This window comes from Ruditapes philippinarum, unplaced genomic scaffold (genome assembly GCF_026571515.1).
Source record: "Ruditapes philippinarum isolate M1 unplaced genomic scaffold, ASM2657151v2 ctg4512_1_1_1_1, whole genome shotgun sequence".
Classification (NCBI taxonomy): Eukaryota; Metazoa; Mollusca; class Bivalvia; order Venerida; family Veneridae; genus Ruditapes; species Ruditapes philippinarum.
In genome coordinates this window covers 63,774-89,960 of record NW_026856155.1, presented here as the reverse complement: position 1 = coordinate 89,960, position 26,187 = coordinate 63,774, and the positions used below count along the sequence as shown (strand labels likewise).

Below are 26,187 nucleotides of genomic sequence, written 5' to 3'. Positions count from 1 at the left end.
TGAAAAATCGCAAAACTGAAAATTTTGTATCTTCTAATCGTTTAGGGATGATAGCTTGACACCAAGAACACATTGATTTATGAAGAACTGTTATAAATCTTAGATATCACAATCGCATTCTTATAAATCTAACAACTCGTACTGCAAAAACTGTGAATTCAATAACACTGTTTAAGTAATTTAATTTAATAATTTACGCATTATCGATCATAAAGAATTTGTACTGAAACCTTTACCTCATACTTATTATCCAAATGATTCTTATTCGTATTTTAAGCATTGGTCTGGAATTAAACAATTTTTGACCTTATTATCTTTCATAACCAGCCGTAAAAGTTGTTTTCTTATACATGATGATAACTGAAACCACTTTAAATTCTAAGCTATTCATGATGAAAATTTTATTATAATAAGTTAATTTATAAATACTATGATTAAAAAGAGTGTCAGTCGGTTGAATGAATGAAAATATCTTAGCTCTACATTACAAAAATACATAGAATTTTTGTTTGAACGAAATAAAAACTTTAAAATTTTGTATAGATCTACAAGTACTTTTCTTTGTCATAAATTATTTGTATTTTTCTTTGTCATTGTTTAATCATTAGGCCGTAATGAAAAAAAAGTATACATGTTTCCTTTTGGTGTATGTAATTTTCTCTAGATAAGGATATTATCATTATAAATCCAACTTCATCATATCAATTTATTATAGATGTTTCATAGGTGTTCATGGAATCTATCAGATTATTTAAGGTGTTGCTAAATACTTCTTACAAAACTCTTGATAACACCTTTTAAAACACATTTAGCTTACACATATGTATCTTAGCCCTATTGTTTCACAAGTTCTAGCGTTCATTTAAGTCACGCGTAATTCCGATGTCTGGTTTAAAGATTGCTTATGTCGATATGAAAAAAATAACTCATGTTCCTAAATCTTAGGTAACGCCGTTCTTAATATGTGTCAGTTGTCTTTTTGTAGCGTTTCGTGCATCTGATCAGTTGCGTTAGTTTTATAACTTTCATATTCATTTGACGAGTTTTCACGAGACAAGCCGTCACAAATACTATCAGGCGTATTGTTATGCTCTTTTTCCAAACTGTTTGTGTCCGACTGTCGGTGACTAAAGTTTTGAGTTTTTCTGTAAAGAAATAAAAAGAATTACCGAAATAATTATAATAAACACCATAAGGACCCGTCACCTATTTTTAAGACGGAACGTTATTCTTGCGATATACTTTGAATATGACATACCTATACCGTAACACATAATTGATTTAACCATAGGAGAAAAAGCAATATTTGAATTTACCATTAAGATAATGGTGTTGTTACAAAAAAATAAGCATTGGGGAATTTTCAAAATAGCTGCTTACATTTGATCAGAATAAAATACAAATTGAAACGAAGAAAAATTATTCCATTGTTGATTCATTTGTTACTCCGCTGTGTTATAATTAATTGTTTTTTGCTAAAATTACAGGAGAAATCTCACGTGCCTTTTGGCACAGCCAAAGTACATTCACGTGATTCAGGGGACGGAAAATATACCACTTTGTAATCTCTATTGTATGCAACGATTATGTTTTATTCTTTCTTAAGGATTACGGACCCTAATGGGCACTTTCAAGAATAACAAAGAAACATTTCTTTTTCAAATATATAATATTTAAGCATGTTATTGCAGGATTTTTAACATCTTTTACCATCTACAACTCTAGATATTTGTGTTTCAATATGGTCACCCTCAATTTCGGAAAGTGGAGAAAATAAATGAAGACCTAACAGTAAAATAACAAGGTCTAATTTTTCAAAGCTATAATTTTTTAGACTATCTAATATGTGTTTTACTAGTGTACTTCCATCATTCTATGAAATAATAATACAGAAAACTAAAATATCTTTCATATTTTTTTTTTTCAGTATCAAAATGGTTTCAAAACGGTGCTCGGACATGCATTTTTGTTTAAAAATTTAATCCAAATACCAATTTTTAACATTTTTTTAAAAAAATTTATTTATATTCAAAAAAATAGAATAGATTAATAATTATCTACATTTATTTTAGGAAACAAATCACCAATTTTTAAGAGATTTTACCACTGGCTAATTTCATTGTTTTATAGCTATTCGAACAAAACATGTGTCAATTTTCAAATAGTCCGAAATTGTCGAAATATTCATATCTGATACAAAAAATGTACATTTATAATTTCAAACTTTCTTTTGAAGTAAGAACTTACATAACAAGTTACCTGATAGTTGTCAGAACTATCAGTTAAATTAAAACACCGTTAGAATAGATTTTAATATGTGTTATTCATATTTATAAAAGGTAGTTCTCAACCTCAGCAACAGGGAAAATAAAGATAAGACCTAAGCCACAAAAAGAGGTCTTCTACCATTCTCGACTATTTTCACTCAAAGACAATCAAAATATGAGTTTTCCTTGTGTTTTATGGAGTGATACATTAACAATATGAATAAATAATGTTAAAACTAAAAGTGTGTTTATATTTTAACTACTTCTCAGCTAATCATGCACACTTCGATCAGTGCAACGGAAATTGCATTTTCCATAAAAATTGAACACGCATTTTGTAATTTTTTCCATTCTTAAAAATCTGTTAAAAGTTCAATCTCACATAGAAAAAACATTGAGTCATCTTTACGCATTTTGAAGAAATTAATCAATAATTACTAGAGACTTTTTCTACTATGGCAATTTCATTTAATAGCTTACTCAAACAAAATAGATTTAGGTTTTTAATTTTTTTTTTTTAAATATTCATCCCTGAAAGAATCTTCTGTATCATAGATTTTGAACTACTTTTTGCAGAAAGAAATTTAGCAAGATTTTCTGTTAAGAGTTTTCTGTAACTATTAATGAACATGTAAAAACACAATGACACCGGCTTAATCCAGGAATATATAAAAAAATGACATTTGGTTACCGATTTTCCATAATGCCAAATAAAAACCAAAAATTATCAATGTCTGTTATCATGACCAAAATGCTAGAAACAAATGAAAGTTACAAATATCACTGAATATAAAATGTTACAATAGAAAAATAGAATAAGTACATAAAATTACTATTTTATGATATATGACTGGTTATATGACCTTAATTGTTGGTACATTAAATACTAACCAAAGCTGCTTCAAGTTATATTAGCAACTTTTCAAAAGTTTTTACAACAAAATTGTAATAATGAAGAATATTGTTTTTATGTGTCAAAAATTATATTCATTACAAATCTTTTGATAATGATTTTTAAAACAACAGTACAATAATTAACAAAATACTGTATTACAGAATTACTCACCTCATTATTTCCTTAAAATGTTCAACAAGTTTTGGTATAACACTTTAAGACTCTTTTAGTGTAGTTACACGTGGCTGGCCTTCAGAGTTCTTACATGTAAGTTATATGCAATCCTGTCCTAAGATATATTTTCTCAACTATTCAAATTTAGACCTACTGGCATATTTTCAGCTGTGGCCAATTTACAAATGCCACAAGCAACAATACCTTGTAAAATGTACCAGATTTTTTTGCCTTTTCTTGGGCTGATAAAAAGGTTAAAGTAAACAGCCCTTGGAGCAAAAGTCAATTTCCATAGGTCTTGTACAGATATCAATGAGCAGCTTGAGAAAGTATTTTAAACAAAGCTGTACATCATTTTGCGGCATTATGTGCTTATATGCTATATTGTAATAGTCACGAGCAAGGTAAATTCCTGCTTATATGAAGGTCTTCCCTGGGTTGGCATAAGGCTGAAATAAGGCACAGGAGTCAAAAACCTTCTACATGTGGGGGCAGTTACAATAACATTACTGTATTTTATCAAGCACTGTATAAGACAGTCCAAGCACCATTGATGTCAACTTAATCAACAACAGTCCCGTTATGTCAATAAAATGTCACATTGACTGTTTATTCCTGTCGCTTGCTGGGCACTGTTGAATGGCATCTTGGGCTGTAATATAACAGAATGTTTGTCCTATGCCACTGTTCAACCTTGGGCAGCAATCTGCGTTATGTGGGGCATTTGGCCAACACGACTGAAATTTAATTACTTCAATTTAACTGAACAGGATATTCTATTTACACATCTAATTCCTTTTTTCTTTTCATATACAATTCGCTCATACTTTGAAATCAAAATGAAAATAAATAAGAGCAAAAATTATTTAACACTTATTATTACATGTGCTAAAGAATTCTACTTCACGTAACTTCCTGTAGTCTCTTAAATCAGTGCATATCATGTTGATCGGGTCTGATAGAGGTGCTATGGGTTTTCAAAGTCACCAGTGGAACAGCATCAGGTATCCCTCTCTACATCAATTCTCCTCCTTTCTTTCAATACCTGAAATCATTATATTAATTTTTACAATTATGATTTATAATTACAATACTCAATTAACATCATGATCTAACTTTTTTTTTAAACATTTAATAGTTTATCTGCATATGTATGTCATGAACTAAAAGTCTTTTAGTACCTGACTGATAGATGGCGCCTCTAGTTGCTTATAGCACTTTCATCGGAGGTTTTGACGTCTTAAAATCTAAGAAACGACCATTTTTACTGATTGTTGATAAAATCTCCACAAGATCCAATTTTTCACATGGGATTTACAGCTATGCATAAATTAAATCTACCTTGAAATCACTTCCTAGCTACCTATAAGATCCTGATATATTCAAACTCCATAAAATTCATAAGCACAGCATGTTTGAAGTGCTTACACACATGTTTATACTGTGCACTGGATGCGTGACATAGCAATTGCAAATTGACGTGCTAAAATAGTTTACACAACTTGATCAGAATTTACAAACTGAGGCTGTCATAATTAATTTTAAGTAGATTGTATGGAGGTTCTAACTGTACCTCTTTACCCTAGAGCAATTATATGTTATTAAATATACTATGATATGAAATTAGGAAGATCATTTAATAATAACTATTTATTCATTAACGAATCAACAAACCAGCATTAATGGCTTTCATGGAAATTGATTACTCACATTCATCAGAGCTTTTACTTTCGCCATTCAACTGAATCTTCAAATACATGTTTGAGAACAGACGCTATTTATTTTGAAAATTAATCATTTATATTTATATTCAATATTACCAGTATGTAACATTGTAATTAAATCCAAGTTACATTTTATTATTAGTTTTTACCTTACCAGTAAACATATTACAAACCTCTAATCATAAATTATTTTTTAGCAAGTTTGGTAATTAACTATGGGCCATTAGATTTAAATTTTGTACTTTTGTTTATCATTTCAGTGATTTTATTTTGCTTTAGACTGTTTTCTTTTGTAGCTGATACTTGAGACTGAAAGCAGAGTTATTTATTTCAGCATTTTGGAAACTGACTCATCCCAGGAATTATTGATTAATGAATACAAAGAATCACTGTCTTTTTATGGCTAAACTTTAAGCACCATAACAGTGAAGAAAGCCCTTGATTCAAAGATTTTAGATTGTTTTATATTATACAGATTTTTTATTGCAACTTTCAATTTGGGAATGTTAATTTTTTCATGTGAGAAGACAGGCATGGTCATATTATATATTACAGCTTTATGCAGTTCAATAGAGACTGTTCAACTTGATGTTGTTACAAAAACATACAATTGGTACAAGCATGTTGTGAAATTATAACTGTATATTGTATTAATAACACTTAACTCACTGTATTTCTATACTGAAGAATTATGAAGCAGCTGTTTTAAGTTGATTTAAGATGCCACACACTCGGATAGCTCTCCATGCCCTGCGTTCCATTTTTTTCGCTTTTAGTGGACAATGTTGGGTAAGCTGAGGGTGGACAGCATATTGTTAACCTTATGTTGGACCTCCAATACTGTCTATCATAGCTGAAAATGAGTGAAACTTATCATTTTTTTCTATAATATATTAACATTCTTTCAAGACGTGACCCAAAACAACTAAATTCAACATAGAAAAGCTATTTGATAGGGGTCACATATTTTACAATGTACATGTAAGAATAATGTAAGCTCCTGGATTCAACTGTACGCATTGGTCAACATGGCAAAAACTTTGTGGTTTACTAAAATGAATATGATAATATTCAAACTTTCATCATTTAAACTTATAATTATCCCACACAAGTCAGACTCATATAACATGGAACAGATATGTGGAATAGATAATTATTATAAATATAGATCTACATGTATATAATATATATTCCAATATTAACACAAATAAAAAAGGTAAAGAGGGCCTAGTTGACCAAAGCAGAGTTTATACAAGGCTGATATGATTTGAGGACTAGTTAATTTTAGGTCCAAGCTGACCTGATTGAGCACTTTAACAATACACCCGACACAGTTTCTGCCTGCAAAAGATGCAAGCTATCTAGGTTAATACATTTTCTCCTTTATATAATAATAAAATAAACATTGAACATTTGATAAAATTGACTTTAAATGCATAAAATGTTCTTATAAGACAACTATGTTTATGATCACATGAAACAAAATATGTGTAAGCTTTATACCTGTACCAAGCTTGGTATTTACTGCAAAACAAGGCATGCCTGATTTTCCTGATTTTCCCCTGTGCCTGTGGGTTTTCCCATACGGAACAAAGTTAATAAAACCGCAATTTAAATTTTCGCACTGCACATACAGATATCCACCAAGTCCCTTCTTAATTTCCTTTTGTACACTGTATAACGTCAGTGGAACCGGTCCTAACCTGCACGATTTGCAAAACTTCAAATAAATTTTTTCAACAAGAACACCTAGTTCAATGATTCGCCGCCCGATTTTCCACTGTTGCGTAAGATTCTGGTCACTAAACACTTCAGCAGAATTACCACTTTGCACAGAATTGTCCGTTACATAATTATGTTTAATTAAAATCCTTTCAAACTTCTTAATTTTAACGTTATTTGTTTTTTGACGTACCGGCCACGATAGTTTCGCAAGGGAGCGGCCATATTGCTTCCTGTGAAAACTGACGTCACAGTCGCTTAAAATAGGTTATACGATAAGTGGCGACAAAAGGCGAGGGTAGCTTCGGGCCTTCTACGACGTTTCACGATTTTACCCGATATTTACCGATTTATTAGGGTCCGTAATCCTTAATTCAAAAGAAATTATATCAATATTTATCGATGTGTTATATATATGACACTCAACATTTACAAAACATTTATTGCTATCAAATGAGAGTGTTTTTACCTTTAGCAATCTGGATTATTGGTTTCTGTATACAGATGTTGGTACATTTCACTCGATGGAGCATTGCCTTGCCTATCTAGACCTTCATAAACGTTTTGGTCAGGTATTTCGTAAGTATTAGTATCACACTCGCTTTTTTCTGTGTTAGGTTCTAAGTCAGACATTGCGACTTCATTTGATTGATTCTTTCTTTTTTCTTTCACAGACCGATGCCTGAAATATATCAAACACTAGATTCAGATCCATTAATATAACATATAACCCATACAGTTGACTAGGTTACTGAATGAACAAACAAACGTTATATACACATGTATATTATATACTTGTATATCACATTTTCAGTAATAGAAGTTCTAACCTTTTTAAGAAAAAAATCACAATACTCAGGACTACCATGACAATAGCTATGACACCAGCAAGGGCCAAGCCAATGGTCACTCCTGAAAGAAAGAAAAAAACATATTTTGACTAACTTGAAAGGTATGGTTACAATCATCGATAAAATTTTGAAATCAACGAACGAAACTTTTTTTTTTAAAAATCTTAAGGGTATTCATGTAGCACAAATTGTGACATATATAAACTTATCAGACTATAGTTTTCAAAATATTTTATAATGAATATTTTGTAGTTTATTTTCATACTTTTCCCATCATATTTTTATCAAATCATCTACGCATATAAAATTCATTTTAAACTTTATACTATTCTATCCTTTAGTAAGAATTTAAATTCATCCGCCGTTGTTGACAAGATTTATTAATAAGGCCTAATAAGGTTTCTCTCCATACCTGGATGTATATCAATGTATGTCAGATCTTTACAGGACACAGAACCCATTCAAAGTTTGTCAAAATCTTACTAAAATAATTCATGCTTTTCTTTATGCCTACCAACTATGTTAGTGTCCGAATCTGTACCGTAAGATGTTGATGTTGGATAATCAGAAGATATATTGAATCTTCTTTCTTCTTCGTCTGTATGATAATATGAAAGATGAAATAAATATTTTGTGTAGTTAGTAATATGATGCCTAATTTCACGCTTAACAAAAGCTGTCAATAAATCCTAGAATTGTAATTATTTCAATACATCTAGAAGTAAACATTCATAAAATTTTGTGCTTAGGAGATATTCTATAGGTTTACAACCAGAGTGTTAAATTCGATAGGCAACTTTCTAGAGAGAAATGCAGGTCTGTGGTATAACAAAAGTGCACACCGTTTAATATTAATATGTTGTTGGTTTTTTTTTCATATGACACGACTGAGCCGAAACAGTTTACCTGTAGATATAATAAGACAAACACCCTTCATGTTAAAATCAGATCCTGTTTCAAAAACCAGCTCATTTTCTTTAGTAAAAGTTGAGTTAGCACGTTCTTCTGTTTTGTTCAACACGATGTCGTGTAATTTGAAATAAATTTTTTCAATTTCCGGCGAATATTTACGGAACTTTAATGAAACGCTGCTGTTCAAAAATGCTGGTATTACATTACATTTACATATATTTCTCTGACGTGGCGGTACATCGGCAGTTTCTATGAAAACATGAGTAACCATAGTTACTTCCGAGTGTTTGCAGATACGAACAGCTGAAATAATACATGTAATATGCATGGTATTATGAGACACACGATTAAAAGAAATAGAAAATATACAAAAGTAAAATGATTAAGAAAAGAAACGACGACTTATGTGTGTCCATGCTTCAAATATAATTTGTTCAAATTTGGAACAAACATTATTCTAAAATAAATTACTAAGCTGTAGTTCATTTGATTATTCCCTTATCCTTAGTACGATTGTAATTTTATAACTTATAATGATGAAGATGTTAAAATGTATTTTATGTAATAACATGATAAATATTATGTAAAGTTAAATTGCGTAACGTGTTCTCCTTCGTGTATTGCATTGAATGTCATTGTTGAATTTATATAAGAAAAAGTCAGCGGATCTGTCTTGCAATTTTACATGTTAGATTGTCATTTTTAAATTAGTAAATATTTAATATGGGGCCGTAGAAGAAAAATTAATTCTTGTTGAATACATTACCTGGAGTTCTTTCACCACATTGACCCATGTCACCATTTGTTTCTGTTTGATAGATAATACAACCATATATAATAAACGAAAAGTTGCCACGTGATTAAAGCTAGGGATATCAATCTTAATCACGAAAAATTAGATAATTTGCTATTCTATGTGAATTCCAAAAAAGGAAAATGATTGTTCTTGTGACCAACGTACAAACTTCATATAAAATATCACTGTTTACTTTCCAAGGAATAAACTTTTTTTTCACTTGTCAACTAATACAGAATGGGGAAAAAGAGATAAGTGGATGCTATCTTAAAAGTAAGGAAGTGCATGCATGAGGTTTTATCAAGAAGGATAAAATGTTGGAATATAATTTTACCAGATAGTCAGCTCATAGATTAATGCACCACCAATAAGGAAATTAAAATATGAACATGCTTTTTATTATTGCACCCTCGCATGTGTTCATTTAAATATTGTAGAAAATTAAGTGATCAACATTGATTCTAATAATAGGATATTTTATACCAAATAAATAAAAAATAAATATATTTTTTTGTTTATTTTTCTTTTGTTTTTTTTTTAATTAGTTAGTTAGTTAGTTTGTTTGTTTGTTATGTTTTAAAAAGACTTGTCCAGATCCCGTTTTTGGAACTGTCCAATTAAAGGGATATCAAGGTACAGGATAATCACTTTCTTTCGATTTCAGCAGAATAAGGGTTAGCTTGTTTTTGGAACACTATATATCAATTACATTTTAATCAAATGAACGGAACTGCCTACTGATATCATAAACGCCATTACCAACATGTCTGAATATATAATTCCTCGACAGAAAGCTTCAGGCAGACACCTTATCTACTACAAAAAAGACATGACAGGACAGTTTTAGTACCTATTAAATATATATCATTACCTTATAACTGAAAGTCAGCAAAATTGTCTGCAAAACATATTAGGAGATGATTTAAAAATTAAGTAAACGGGGGACAAAAACTCTTAGTTTGAACCACATGGCTATTTTTTAAACTTACCTTACTTAAAGAAATGAAAATGCAAAATTTTCTTTTAGAACTGTATGAAATAAAAAAGCATTTATCACTGTGCACATACAGATAAAATGAATTTTAAAAATTATCGGAATAGTGAATCCGAACATTACTGTTTATGATTGTAAGAAAATTGCATAATTTTAGACAGAACAGATAATGAAAGTTGAGGAAATAAAAATTCCTAAAATAATTAGGGGTGTAGTAGCCAACCTAGGTTTATTTGGTCATCTCATACACTTGTAACAAATACTACAGATAGATTCACTGCCGTTAAAAACATTCAAGGATCAAATATGATCTTATAAATATGATCTTATTAAATTACGAGATATAATTGATAACTTGGAGACAGGTTAGGTAATAAAAAAATTACAATACTTCAATAATATAAATATCTGGTAAAATAAACATACCTTGAAAAAGGTAAACCACTATATGAAACAAATACACCAGCGTTTTAGTCACTTGCATATTTATCCGTTTCTGTTTTACAATATCACACATCTACTGCTCATTGCATTAACATTAACAATTATAAACTTGAACAGTGTGATAATTTAATAACTATTTCATCCAATCATGTTAACAATTCATGTTAATTGCGTAAAGGTTCAAAAGATGAAACAAAACTTCCTGGTAAGCAGGGTAAAGTATATCATAGGAGACATACAGAAAAAAACAAGCATCATTAGTCATATTATTCTTGTTAGTATGAAAAATATCCTTTTAACTTTATTGCCCTGCCAGGGGCCGTATTCACAACTGATCTTAAGTTATTTTTTAAGTTAAAACATAAGTTGAAAAAAAAATCTTAGCTAAGAAATTATTTTATCTTAAGCTTAAGTCATGTTCAGAAACTTACTTAAGTAAAACTTAGCCAAGATTTTTCTTAAGTTTAAGAAATATCTTAAGCAGTAAATATTTCACTTAAAAAAAATCTTAAGTTGGTTGCTAATGAAAGAGGGGTTTTCCGTTACTAAAAATAGTCACGGAAGTGCTCTTCAATGTCTAAAATTAGAACCGGGTGTTTATACGCTGTCAAATCCAGCTGAAAACATGTACCATAAAAACTAAAAGATGTAGATAATGTGGAAGGGATGGCAACACGAATTATAAAATGAAAATCTATATCTAAGTATAAAACTGTTTTAAGTTTTATAGCCTAAAATGGGAATCAATTTGGGGGAAATATATACTCCATTTATGTTACTTGTCAAGGCCATGGCCTATGTATTGGCAAAACTCAATAGCACATATGAGCCCATTCACAACAAAACCAACATAATGGGTTTGCGACCATTATGTCTCCAGACCAGCCTGCGCATCCATGCAGTCTGATCTGGATCCGTGCTGTTCACTTACAAGCCCTGTTACAAGTAGAGAAACTGGTAGCGAACAGCATGGATCCTGATCAGACTGTGCGGATGCGCAGGCTGGTCTGGATCCATGCTGGTCGCAAACGCATAACGTTGGTTTTGTCGTGATGCGGCTCATATCAGATCACTGAACTTGATGGGGTAGGCTTGCCATTACATCACTTGAATCTTAAAGGATAAAAAATTAAATAATAGGGGGGGGGGGGGGGGGGGCAGAAGAGGCCTTAGTGAAGTGATTTGCTTAAATTTGTATAAATAAGTGTATGAAGCCCATGGTAAAGGTAGAACTTATTTATGCATGGAAAGTTTAACCTAGTACAGACAGATGGCTTAAATTTCATTTTTTTCATTGAAATGTTGCGATAAAAGTTCTTTTAAAATAATACAAAAAGAAGGCATTTAAATTACATGTCATGCTTTTCAGCTGTTCTGCTTCTAAATGATAAATCACCTAGTGTGTAAACAAGTCACAGGTTGTTTTTTTAATTATTTATTCCCTTTTAATTGCATTATCAAATGTAAAACTTTACATGAACAGTTTTTTTTGACATCACACATACATGTTAGAAGAAAATACATATTTCAGAAGCTGTGACCAAGTATATAGCCAATGCTTTCTATTTTTGACATTATGATAGTGCTTGCACTGCAGATTAATGTTTTTAGACATACTGAAAGCTGCCGGCATAGTAGTTTAGAACATTAAGAGGTATGCAAGCTTATATGAGCCGTGTCATGACAAAACCAACATAATGGGTTTGCGACAAGCATGGATCCAGACCAGCCTGCGCATCAGACTGCGCGGATGCAAACCCATTATGTTGGTTTTGTCATGATGCGGCTCATATCTCCAGTTCTGCAGTTTTGACTGTTCTAATTATACAGAAAATTTCATTCAAATGCTCACAAATTCCAAACAATTTTCATGAATAGTTCAAGGATAGCAAAAAAAACAACAAGTAAGATTGAGCTGTCAGAAGAGCAGTGCATTCCAGTTTTCTCAGTGCTTATCTGGATAGTAAACTTCATATTTTCTACAAAAATAGATAATTTGAATAAAATCACATCAACCTTGACTTTGACTAAGCTGGCTGTGCCCACATTTCATAACTGTGTTCTTGACCTTAAAAATCTTATTAAAAATATCAACACAGGTCATTGTGAACCATCACCATGACCTTTTGACCCAAAATGAGTATCATGGCAGGTACAACTCATCATGGTTAAATCTGGTACATACAATTTGTCAAAGTCTGATGTTCCTCAGTTAATGACTATTAAATGGCTAGTTTTATGTTTGGTTACCACAAGTCCCAGTGACTTTGACCCTTTGACCTGAAAATGAGGGGTCCAGGTTGAACTTATCACCCTGGATTCCACATATAAAGTTTTGATGTAATAGATTTGTAAGTATTGTATAATGAAAATCAACAACACCAACAGGTCAGTCATACCGAATGAATATAACATTCATTTTTTCTTCTATAAAAAGTGGAGCTGATAATCTTACTGAAAACAATTACTAGGAAATGTTAATTCTGATCTTAATTCACACAGTTCTTTTTCCATGAATGAAATTTTCTTTCATAGTTATCCTTTTGATAGTCTTCAAGTTTCTCACAAGTTAGAATGTTCATGTGTTTTTCGATGAAAACATTGGACCAATTCCTCTTGCACATTATGAACACAATCGGCAGTGATAGATTTTACATTTTATCACACAAGAAATTTGATAATGACATGTCCTGCATAAAAGTTAGTAACAATAAGGCTCCTTGATGATGTACCCAGGTATGAATCTTTTGGATTACTAGTGGTCTTCTAGAGTTTGATTCCACTGATGTGTTCCAGTGTTTATGAACACAGTAACTGTTAAGTCTTCATTGTTCCTATGTGTTTTTCATGTATTTAGTGTCCATGATTTAAGGTTGCAACAGGTGGTATTTGATGTTATATGCCATGAGCTGTCAGATAGAAAATCTGATACATTATGGTAGTATATAGTCACTACACATTAATCCCGATTCATTCTCCATGTATTTGGTCAATGAAGTAATGCTATGTTCAGCAGCATTACAAGTTATGTAACATGTTGCTACTATGTTGATATCTTTATTCTCCATACTCCAGTCTGGATGACTACAAAATCCGAGGTTCATGAATAGTGTGATATAATCTGAAAATATAAAAAAAAAAATAAAAAAAATATAGGTACATAAATCAACAAAAGCTGCCAAAGGCGACAGCGAAGCTCGACTAATGAAATACTAGACACAGTACGGAACACAAAACTATGAAAAAAATCAATTATGAATAATTATTATTATGTATTAAGAAAAAATTAAGTTATAGTAAAAAAATAACATTTGTTAACATAAATTCCATGTTCAAGGGGGAATAATTGTGGAAATAGTCATGCTAGAGTTATGAAACTTGTCACACAACACGTGTGTAATGATAATAAATATATATTTGAAGTTTAAAGTAGATACCTTAAAAGTAAAGAAGTATTTCTGAAGGTAACTAGAGATAAATCTGTCTATAGTTATGAACCTTGTAACATAAGATGTAATTGATGATAATGAATAAGTATTTGAAGTTTGAGGTAGATATCTTTTAAACTGAAGAAGTTATAGAAAAAACTACATTTTTCAAGTAAAAAAATCTAAGTTATGGGGAGATTGTTCTTGCAATATTGGTGCTAGAGTTATGAACCTTGTCATATAACATGTGGTTAATGATAAGGAACATATATTTGAAGTATGAACTTGATCCCTTAAGAAATAAATAAGTAACAGTAAAAATTAGTATTTTTTAAGGAAAATTCTAAGTTCAAGGGGAGATACATCTGAAAATATTGTGCTAGAGTTATGAACCTTGCCACATAAGATGTGGTTGATGAAAAGTAACATGTATTTGAAGTTTGAAGTTGATACCTTAAGAAAATGAAAAAGTTATAGTGAAAAATAGTTTACTAAACCAAAACTTTAACCTGAAATCTGGAGGCTGACGCCGTGGCAAGTAGGACAGCTCTTCATATTGCAGTTTTAGTTTTAACTGAATATCATTCAAACAAACAAATTGAGCATAATTATGTTGTCACTTATTGAGGTAAATATAAAATATCAACAAATTTCTATATCATTTACCCCATAACAACAAACTCCACTTTAAATGAGATTTCGCACCACAGATTCAACATGATATTAAAAATGTTATTAACAGAAAAATAGTTTTATGATTGGTTAAGTGTCTAACTATGAGTAACACTGAACAACACAACTTAGTGTTCAATTTATAACCTTGAACAGCAAATATGATAATAATAGTATGTGTCTATATTTGGCAGTGTTTTGAACTACATGTATATCTCCTTTATGAAAATTGGGGCTAATTCTGCAATAATCCATGCTAGAGTAAAGTTATGGACCTTGGATGGTGATCTCCAATTTTAATCCTGAATATTAAGTATTAAGTGAATACCTCAGTAGTTTTGAAGATTGATGTAGCATCAGGAACTTCTAGTTCAACAAGAAACATGGCAACGCCATGAAACCAGGTTTTCAATTATCACCATTGTAGATAAATATGTTGTATTTGAAATACAAATACAAGCAACAAACAATGTAACTATGTGCAATGTAAAACATGAATAATGTAGGAGGAATTGCCACAGAAGAAGTGTTCACTATATATTCTGTATAAGGAAAAAAACAAAGGCCATAATTAGGTCAAAAATTATCCAATCACAAAATCCCGACAATATGTGCCAGGGCACTTGATGACAAAGCTTCTGTGAAAGTTTGAGCAAAATCCGTTGAGAAATGTAAGACGAGTTCAGCACAGAAGAAATTGTTCACTATATTCTGTATAAGGAAAAAAACAAAGGGCCATAATTAGATCAAATATATTCCAATCACAAAACCCCGACAATATTCGCCAGGGCACTTGATAACAAAGCTTCTGTGAAATTTTGGTCCAAATCCGTTGAGAAATGTAGGAGAAGTTCAGCACAGAAGAAATTGTTCACTATATATAAAAGGAAAAAAAACAAAGGGCCATAATTTAGGTCAAATATTATCCAATCCCAAAACCCTGACAATATGCCCCAGGGCACTTGATGACAAAGCTTCTGTGAAAGTTTGGTCAAAATCCGTTGAGAAATGTAGGAGGAGTTCCGCACAGAAGAAATTGTTCACTATATATTCTATATAAGGAAAAATAACAATGGGTCATAATTAGGTCAAATATTATCCAATCGCAAAACCCCGACAATATGCCCAAGGGCACTTGATAACAAAGCTTCTGTGAAATTTTGGTCCAAATCCGTTGAGAAATATAGGAGGAGTTGCGCACAGAAGAAATTGTTCACTATATATTCTATATAAGGAAAAATAACAAAGGGTCATAATTAGGTCAAATATTATCCAATCGCAAAACCCTGACAATATGCCCCAGGGCACTTAATGACAAAGCTTCTGTGAAAGTTTGGTTAAAATATGTTAAGAAATATAGGAGGAGTTGCGCACAGAAGAAATTGTTTACGCCCGCCCGCCCGCCCATCCGCCCCGCGACATACGTCAATCTAATAACCATTTTTCCTTCGGAAAACCTGGTTAAAAAGGGTTATAGTTCTGACAAAATCCATGCTAGAGTTATGAGCCTTGGATAATAATCACCAATTATGATCCAAAAAATGTGTGTTAAGTTTCAATTGAATAATTTAATGTTGATGTTGCATGGAAAACTTTAACAGGGTGTCTGTTAGACCCTTCAAATTTCCAAAAGGCCTGATTTGACCCTCAGGTTTTATACTGGAGGGTCAAATTTTGTTAAAATCATAGGGATTTGACCCTGTAGTCTGTAAAACTTGTTCAAAATGACCCTCAGGATTTCATGGCTAGTGGGCTAGCGAACACCCTGCAAAGTTAATACAAACTGATGGCTGATACCCTAGTGTCAGTAAGCTTACAATGTCTAATTTTTTTCAAACCTTTCTTTAGATAGACTATTGAGATTTGACCAACATAATAATACTCATTGAGCTGTTTCATTCCATCATAAATCCATTTTTTTTATTTTTCTTTGAATTCCTTGCGCTAGATTGGGCTGCTTTTGTTTTCTTGCTTTTTATGACTGTCAACCTGCTTCCTATTCTATGTATTTAAGCAACAAGAACCTTTTAGTAAAAGATGGGTTAAAAAAAACAAAACATTTCTATGCATTGTTTTCATTTGACAGCAGCATACATGTCTATCAAAATTTAAGCTTTTGTGCACACAAGTTGATATAATCCAGGGCGCTTCTAGTGAAAAATAAACAGCTCCTGAATGAATCTTTGAGATTGGATTGGGTGTGTGATAAGAATTAAGAGTAATGCCTAAAAATGAGGCAGGAGTATTTGAAGGGGTGGTTTTGAAGATTCATGAAAACAATTCATTTTATTGTTGTTTGATCTCAGAGATACTAAGAAAAGATAACTATTTGAAGTAAAAATACTTAAAAAATTATATAACATAGATTGCACAAAGCATCTTTTATAAATCAAACCCTGGCGCACAATATGTTAGGCTATAATGAGTGACTAAATTTGAAACTCACTGGCTGATGAATGCAAATGCTCGACATTCATGGATTTTATTTTATAGAAAAATCAACATGTTGTGAATGTAGTTGTTTACATAGGCCACTTCCAACAGCCTTGCTGTTGGGTTAACCCTTTAGCTCCTTGTTATCAAAAAGTTTGGGGTTTAAATCCCAGAGAGTGCCTATGTATTTTGGTAACGATTTTCCCCACTTTAGCGACGATTTGTCCAAGCCTTAATATATTTAATAAACATTTTTTAATTCATTTTGACGGAAAAAAGATTATGGTTGTGGTATTTTCTGCATTTATTTGGCATAGATAACATTTTATATAGACTAAGAGATAGAATAAAAAAATATCTGTTTAATGGAACTTACAATTACTAATACCATTTGTATATTTTTATCAAACTTTCAGAGTTAAAATTAATAAATTAAACAAGAAATGTCGAATAACACATATGGCCCCCTTTCTAGCCCTTGACACATTGTTGGTTATTTTGTTATAGAAACTTGCCATAAATGGGTACATGGAAGTGTTCAGTTAATTGGAAAAAAGAAAAGTAATGAAGACTTTGTGATAAATAATTTTCAAGATAATGAGCAGACAGTATTCAATTTCTGACATTTAAGGCCTTTGTGATCTTGACCTTTGAACTAGTGACCCAAAATCAATAGGGGTCATCTAATAGTTATGACTAATCAATATTAGAAATATGAAGACTTTGTGATAAGTAGCTTTCAAGATAATGAACCCATACCAACAAAATGAAGTGAAAAAACTGAAACAATATTATATCATTTGCATGGAACATATTTATAATACATTTGTAATAAAATTTTATCTCTAACACTTTTAGCGGGCATTGAAAATGACAAGAAGGTTCTTTGCTCACCAATACAAGATAAAACGCAACTGTTTTTCATGATTGCACAATTACGCTACTGTATAATTGACATTAAAGTCTGTGGGTCAATATCCAGCAGTAGTTAGATCATGACAAAGTATTTTTAATAATTAAAACTTGTAAATAACATGTACAGAATTAAAGGTGAATTTATTTCTGATAGATCACAGTCTTTGTTTTCTTTATATAACTACTAACCGAAAAAGGTACTGTTCCCAATGGAAAAAAGACATGAAAATTCCAAATTTCTAATGTGAAAATTCTCAAAATGACTGTTCAAAATTCCCACAAGTTCATGAGATTTCTCTCAAATCATTATGTTTATATTCTTATTTGTAGCTGAAAATATGCTTAATAAAATTTGAGTCAAAATAATGCATGTTTCCCCAATCAGTCATGTACCGGCACCAATAACCAAAGTAGAGAGAGAAAAAAACGCTGGATCTATCCGATATCTTGCCATAATGATAATATAAATGGCCGAGCATCATCGGTAATTTTTGTACGGCTACAGTAGCCACAACAGTGTGTATAGGCTAGAGGTATATGACTCACTTACAGTTAGAACTTTTGGCACCCAGTACGGGCCCGTGGGGTTACCCATTCATATGCTAAATACAAAGAATATTTTATTTCAAAAATAAACGGTTACCAAATGAAACATTTTATCTTTTCATTTCTTTATTTTGATAGCCTAAAGGACGATTAAAATGATTATTCTAAAGTGGGACGAATCGTCACTAATCTAAGCGAATAATCAATAAAGTGGGGCCGAAACGTTAATATTGGGGGCTATATCCTGGATTAAACCCCGGGGTCTAAACCATGAGTATATATAAGGTTCATTCCGTTTTCTCTAGTGTATTATATACAAATTTTACTCCTGAAAAATACATAGGGGTCTAAACTAGGAGATTGCCATATTGGGCGGCAAATCATTATCAATTCAGCATTTTTCAGGTTTTCAATAAACACAACGGTAATACGGAACATTATCAATTTGTACATGTAAATTATTCAATTAAAAAATCCGCTAAGCATTGCAAGTTGTAGTTAATCCGCAATTTTCAGTGATAAGAGTCATTAGTGATTCTCGCGAAAACCAGTGACATTCCAAATAAACACTCGTAAGCGTTTAGCGGTTATGTTTTTCTCTAAGAACAACACACAAACCTACATTTTACATTTTTCTTTGCACAAATATTTTCTTTACAAGTACTTACCAGCAAGAAACTGACGATCATTCAGTGATTCATTCTCCGGTTTGTGAAATCAGCGTCTCCTTTGCGTCTTCAATTTTTGCCGATTTAACTCCCTTGTTTTACTCACATATATCGTGTGTATAAATTTCTTTGAACGAAATCATTATTGCTGTAATTATTGGCGTTGATTACCTCCATGAAATATCTTATATCAGTTAAAAACGAAAGTTTTCAATCGAATCGACGATTTACTGTCCGCCATTTTTAAGATAATTTACTGCCAAGTTAAGAAATTTCTTAACTTTAAGATAGGGTAGTAGCTGACTTATATTTAAGACAAAAATTGTCCATCTTAAGACAAAACTTAAGATAAAAACAGTTGTGAATACTACTTAAGTAAATTGTGGCTTCTTATCTTAAATCTAAGAAAATTTCTCAAAATATAAGAAAAATCTTATATTTAAGTCAAAAAATTAACTTAAGATCAGTTGTGAATACGGCCCCTGGTATAAGAGTATTTTCCTATTGATAACAAAGTCGGGCGTTATCATAAACGTTAGAATATTAATGCGGATTAAAGAGAAACTAAATGTAAAGCATGAGTTTTTTTTAAGAAGCTTAGCACGACTAATTATACCATCACTAACAGGGACATAATATTATGACTTCCTTGTCATAGAATTTAAGTTTAATACATGTAATAAGGGATGTAGGTCACGTGAAATATATCCTATTTCAAATATGAAAGGTAAAAGTTGTCAATGTGTGATCTTTATAAACAAATGGTGACTTTTTTTCTAATAAAATAAAATATTTCTAATTAAGCTGATGTTAAATATTCCTTAACATTTGTCATTATTGAAAAGAATGGCGTCATTTTTCAATTGGACGGGATTTTTCATAGAGCCAGCATAGCTCAATCGGTTAGAGCGCGTAACTTGTAATCTCGACATTGTGGGTTCGATTCCCGGGCTGACAAATAAAAATTACTAATCGGATACTTTCGGGTGAGAATTTAAATCGAAATGTACGAGTACTTAATTAAACACTTGGCATGCTAAAGAACCAATAGAAGCTTTACCATCCTCCAACATATGAAATGACTAATAACTCTTACGAAGGACTCGAGTATGAATACACTCAAATAAACATATACATCTAGAATTACAATGTATTTATTGAATGTCTATTCAACATTTTCCTAAGAAATACTTGATGAAAATTACATGGTTTATACATGCATATTAAAACATAACAGTTTTAAGTCGCCAAAACATAATCTATTTAGATATTTCTTTCAATGTTTGAGAAAATTACAGTTTGTATCATGTCTCGCATTTATATGTCAACCCTAATAAAAGAAACTGTTTATTTGTAATTCCGAAAGAAAAAACAAACTATTTGTGCACCCGTGAAAAATCCAGATATTATATTTTGAAAGAATTCAGGCACATTGTCGTCATTCATAGGAAGTTCTTTTGACATCTCCTGAAGGGTAAGGCTTCATACAGTAGCACGGTTCGAGTGGGTATAGACAAACGTGTCCAAAACGATTCCGACATTGGCCCTCGCAACATTGATGTGGTCCGGGGATACACGACTCCCCAGTGTACAGACACTGGAATGAAAGAATAAAACAATAACCATTGCCCAAGTTCACTTCAATAAAGCTACAAACGGTATACAAATGGTATAAAATGAAATGAAAATAAAAGGGAAAAGGCCGAGAGACAGAAGCGTAAACGTTATAAGCGGTACCTCGTTAAATATGTAGAGTACGATCCATTAGTAAAGTTTGATATAGATAAAAAGATAAATTCGAATGTAAGTTGTTTTAGAAAAAAACAGATTGGTAGATGTTCACTAAAATTTTTAAAAGGCAGAAGATAATGCCAATGCAATGAACATTGTATATTAATTAACAGGTAATTGCTATATAGTTGTTTTATTTTTATACATAAAACAAAACAAACTAAATATAAATAATCTAATAAAAATATATAAACGGGTAGGAACATAGTGTAGACCATAATAAATAAATAAGTAAATAAATAAATAAAATATCATAAAATCAGTAAAAGTAAAACTCACCGCGTCTTGAATTTGTTTTTGTCGCTCCTGTCTCAGATATCTATATAAGTAATTATTATCATCCATTGTTTCATAGCCAGAACAGCCCAAAACTAACAGATTAAATATACATACGACAATAATTGAATACATTCTGTTACAATTTCACTTTCTGCAATGGCAATAAGTGAAGCTTTTGATGCTGCCTGTAATAGAATAAGCACGGACTTATCCAAAATCTGTCTGTTGACTGGTTTTAATATCAATAATTGGACGGAAAGGTTATTTATGATCATCTTTTTAATCCAATAAAACACCTCTGATGCATGATTACTATAATTAATCAAAAGATACAAATGTAGTTACAAGTGGATGTCCAGCAGACATGTGACAAAGGGATTCATGAACATCATGTTGTCACATATCATCAAATAATTGAATAAGAACTACACCATAAAGAAATTGATTAACAGCAATAATAGTTTTATGAATGAAAGAGGAATAATTTCCCCCTGATTTTTATGGCATTTTGAAGAAACATTTGAACACTTGTTTTACTTTTCATTCTGTCAACAGAATTACTAAAAGCATTTGGTGTTTCTAATTGTTAAATATTTCACCTTGTCACTTGAGTGATTATTGTTTATGTACAAATTTTTAATACGCTATTATACCAATGCTTGTTTAATCTTTCTATAACTTATTCAAATAAAATTTCCTGAAACTATGTTGATGCTAGCTTACGAAACGTTGGCGGTGGTCGTGCCTGAAATAATGTACTGAGAGGCATCCGAGATCCTTTTTCACCAGTAAAGCTGGATAGTCGCGATATGATCTCTACATTGAGACTTTATTTGATTGATTGTTTGGTCTCTGTTCTTCAACCGCCCGATGCCTGAAATATACAAGATACTTGATCCATCATTACAACTCTTATTTTAATAGGAAATCATGATAAAATTAATGCATTGTAATGTTATGGATGGGATGTAACTTTATTATAAGCAACACATGTGCAATTGTTATTACCATGTACTTTTGAAAATAACATCTTAATCACAAACACATTTGAAACTGCTACTGCTCATAGAACATTTATACAAATACCTGTAGAATTAACACATTTGCAAAATTAATGTAACTACAAATAGTTAGTAAACAATAACAGTACAATGTGCAATACTGTTAATCACTGGAATTAGCTACTGTTGCTACCAAGTAATACCTGACGCACATGTCGTTTTGAACATTATTTCGCAAATCATACGTCGTGTTTCAAATAGTTTATTTTCTCAGTAATTTATCGCAGAACAAAAAGGCACACAAAAAATGAAATAAAAAAATGAATAAAATGAAACTTTATACATATCATGATATCATGTGCGATATTGTATATTTTGTAGAAATAGAGATATAGAAGACGAATATCACTTTGTCATGGTATGTCCAGTATACGCTAATATAAGGAAAGAATTCATTAAAGCATATTTTTAAAGAAGGCCAAATGTAATGAAGTTTAAAGAGCTTTTGAATAGAATAGAGCTTTAGAAATGTGATAATTGTGTTACTGTTGTAAATCTGGGAAAATTCTTATATAACGCATTTAATTTAAGAAATACTTTACTGTTTATTAATAATTTAAAACAACAAAGCTGTCTTATTAACTAGAAAATGTGCGTTGCTGGTTCATCCTCCTTGAAATATCTGTATTTATTTTTGTGATAAAAATTGTAATAATATTGTTTAACTTTATGTGATCACTTGACAAATATATGTTTGTGAATATATGTAAAATGTATGACAAAAAACTGTACTGTTAACATCAATAAAATTTCCTGACTTCTGTCTTTCTGTCACGGAAATGATTACCAAGATGACAATGACACTGCAACTAAGTGCCGGTTACACAATCAGGGATACATTGAAAGAATAAGTCGATTCATGAAAACCTAATTAAAAAACAAAAGCAATGCAGTAACAAGTTGTTCAAGCATATTTTGTTTTGTTTTTGTAATACTGTTAAAAACAAAATTATCAGACACTTAATGTATCTTGTTCATGCAATATATTTGTAGGTTTTATTTATTACAGAAAATATGAAAATAAATAACAACAAGTAAGAAATTCTTTGAAAACATATTTTAAGTTTATGAATAAACTTGTTTTATCTTATAAAGAAAAAATATATGTGCTACAATTAATTAATTGATTTATTACTCTCACGTTTCTGTTATTTTTATCTTAATACACACTCAGTATATGGTTTTATCCGACTGTTGTTTTTTCAAAATACTTGTTTGTACTCACTCTTGAACTTGTGTCAGGATGTAACGATGATGATGTCATTGCTATTGTTGTATGAGGCAATGTACGGTAGCATAGAACATGTCAAATGTTAGTTATAATATATAAAAAGAAAAGAAAACACACGAAAACTTGCAATAAGGACTCGAACCAAGCAGTCCTTGGAATGTCGGTTCAGTATGCTAACCACTACACCACAGGAACCATTGCATTTTTTTCTGCGTGCTTGTTGACATGATAAATGTAAGTTATTTTTTACTTTATATTCTGTGAGTATGTTGTAAGATTTGGCATTGTAATTGTAATTAAGGTTGCATTATATCATTTACTACGACGCTATAGTTATTTTGTTCTACCGATACATGTGTATTTATATATGTCATGCGAGCATTCATTAAATAAATTTTAGTTTCGTCCCTGGTTTTCACTTCTGGAAGGCGTGCAAGACACTTTTAGTTGAAACAATTTATAACACATAGGAATGTAAGTAAATCTCATCTTGTCAGTGACATATTAAGTCTATTCTTATCAGAATTGTTTTTGATTTACAAAACGATTAAGACGATTAAGAAAACTAAATGTTTTTTATAATTATCACTTTTCATTAATAGATTATGAATATTCTTCGGTCAGTTTTTATAATATGTGGCGTAAGTTAACATCAGTTAACATGAATACAAAAACTGGTAAAAATATTGAATGGTTCACATAATGCGATCAGACAAAAAGGATCATGATAGGACTGATTTTGTTATGTAACAACTGGTTTATATATTTTAAATATATGTAGAAATAACATGACGTATCATCACACCTGAATAAACCATCAAGCAAGCGCCTTCATATGTGTAATTATCAATAGTTAGGACAGAAAGCGTGAGACTTCGATCCTCTGTTGTGAATGTATCTTGCTCTCCTGTCTTAATTTCATTGTCGTTGACTCTAAAGCTTCAACTTTGAGGAAACATGCCATTAGCAAAAGAGAATGTAATATTGACATCCTAAGTTTTTGCAGTTATCAAACACTCACAAAATGTCTGTTGAAATTTCGGAACTCCTGTTGTTATATAGACAAGTTTAAGTGCCATCAAGGTGTTTTTACAAATTTCTACAACTAGATGTATCAAAACAAGAAACGCTTAAATTATCATAATCGATATCATACTTTTGAATGTAAATTTATCCGACAGAATACGTATTCCTAATAGAAATATCAATGGCGTTTTCCTCAAGAAAAGAAATAAAATTAATCGTCTTCATTCTGCAATTATATGCATATTTAAAAACACCGATTAAAATATCTTAAACAACAACAAATAAAACTTTAATAGTGTTTGGCCTGATCTGATAGCCTTAGGACTGTAATATTTGGCGGAATTGTAAACTGAATACTGAAAGAATATCCCTTTTGCATAAGGAATAACATAGGACATTGTATTCTCACTTCGCTATATACTTAAAACTCCTTTTGAATGACATTGTCTCATTATGATTAACATTTTTGCCAAAAGTTCAAAAGATCAAAGAAAAGTAGATATCATCTTATGTATGAACATGTATATATCTTTATTCTGATAAAAAGGGGTATTTATGACAAACGTACCTGGTTTATATTCATTGTCACAAAGTCGTGATTGACCGTTTAAATCTGAAATACATATCGTAGTATTATTACACTTATTACAAACGACGATTAGCTTTTCACATATTAAGTATTACCATATTCTTGCTTTTAGTTCCTTAATGACAATTTCCATTTTTACTTATATAATTAGCCATTATGATGCAATGATGTAGAAAGATAAAAAAAATCATGGAATATTTTGTAGCAAACATTACACAGTGAAGTTTTGATTCGATTAACTTTATAAATTACCCATTTCTATTGTTTATAGATTTGCCTATGACATAAATAACATGAAGTTACTTACCATGTATACAACATATGAGAAGGAAGATCAAGAATAAAATCATCATTGATATCCTTGTTTCAACAAATAATATAACTTGTTTGCTTAAACAACTAATTTACCATTTAAAAACACCTAACATAAATTGTTTACAATATGAAAAACAAATTGACTCGACTTTTAAGATGAATGTTTAAATAGTTGGTTGGTTGAGCGATTTTGTTTATACCTATATTCTTCCTTTTCATTCAATGTGTATATATATTTTTACATTTACTTCGGGTAAATGTAATATTGAATTTGTAAACATCTGTGCATTTCAGTGGAAAAGGAAAAACGTTAAAGTTTATATATCATGTTACACAGCTAGACTTAGCATTTTCATATATTCATCAAAAAATAGATAAACAAATAAAGTTAAATAAATTAGTTGTTTCATCATAAACAGACGAATTTTAATCCAGCTAGATTTTTCGTTTTGTT

At 31.0% G+C, this 26,187-nt stretch overlaps 1 protein-coding gene and 3 long non-coding RNA genes across 4 annotated transcripts; all 4 read right to left on the bottom strand.

The window, feature by feature from the left end:
• Positions 1-675: 675 nt before the first annotated feature.
• Positions 676-7,695, bottom strand: LOC132745615 (uncharacterized). Its single transcript, XR_009627875.1, has 3 exons — positions 7,613-7,695; positions 7,252-7,464; positions 676-1,145 (listed from the first exon to the last, which is right to left on the bottom strand). It is a non-coding gene; the product is annotated as an uncharacterized LOC132745615 (long non-coding RNA).
• Positions 7,696-8,058: 363 nt separating this feature from the next.
• On the bottom strand, positions 8,059-10,887 carry LOC132745614 (uncharacterized). The gene is made up of 3 exons (XM_060734566.1): positions 10,762-10,887; positions 9,312-9,353; positions 8,059-8,848 (listed from the first exon to the last, which is right to left on the bottom strand). Exons 1-3 carry the CDS (start codon positions 10,850-10,852, stop codon positions 8,508-8,510), a joined length of 474 nt encoding a protein of 157 aa, XP_060590549.1. The 5' UTR covers positions 10,853-10,887; the 3' UTR covers positions 8,059-8,507.
• A 1,315-nt stretch (positions 10,888-12,202) lies between these two features.
• On the bottom strand, positions 12,203-19,471 carry LOC132745610 (uncharacterized). The gene is made up of 2 exons (XR_009627873.1): positions 19,442-19,471; positions 12,203-13,900 (listed from the first exon to the last, which is right to left on the bottom strand). It is a non-coding gene; the product is annotated as an uncharacterized LOC132745610 (long non-coding RNA).
• A 2,744-nt stretch (positions 19,472-22,215) lies between these two features.
• On the bottom strand, positions 22,216-25,855 carry LOC132745607 (uncharacterized). The gene is made up of 3 exons (XR_009627870.1): positions 25,726-25,855; positions 25,398-25,442; positions 22,216-22,385 (listed from the first exon to the last, which is right to left on the bottom strand). It is a non-coding gene; the product is annotated as an uncharacterized LOC132745607 (long non-coding RNA).
• Between the last annotated feature and the right edge of the window lie 332 nt (positions 25,856-26,187).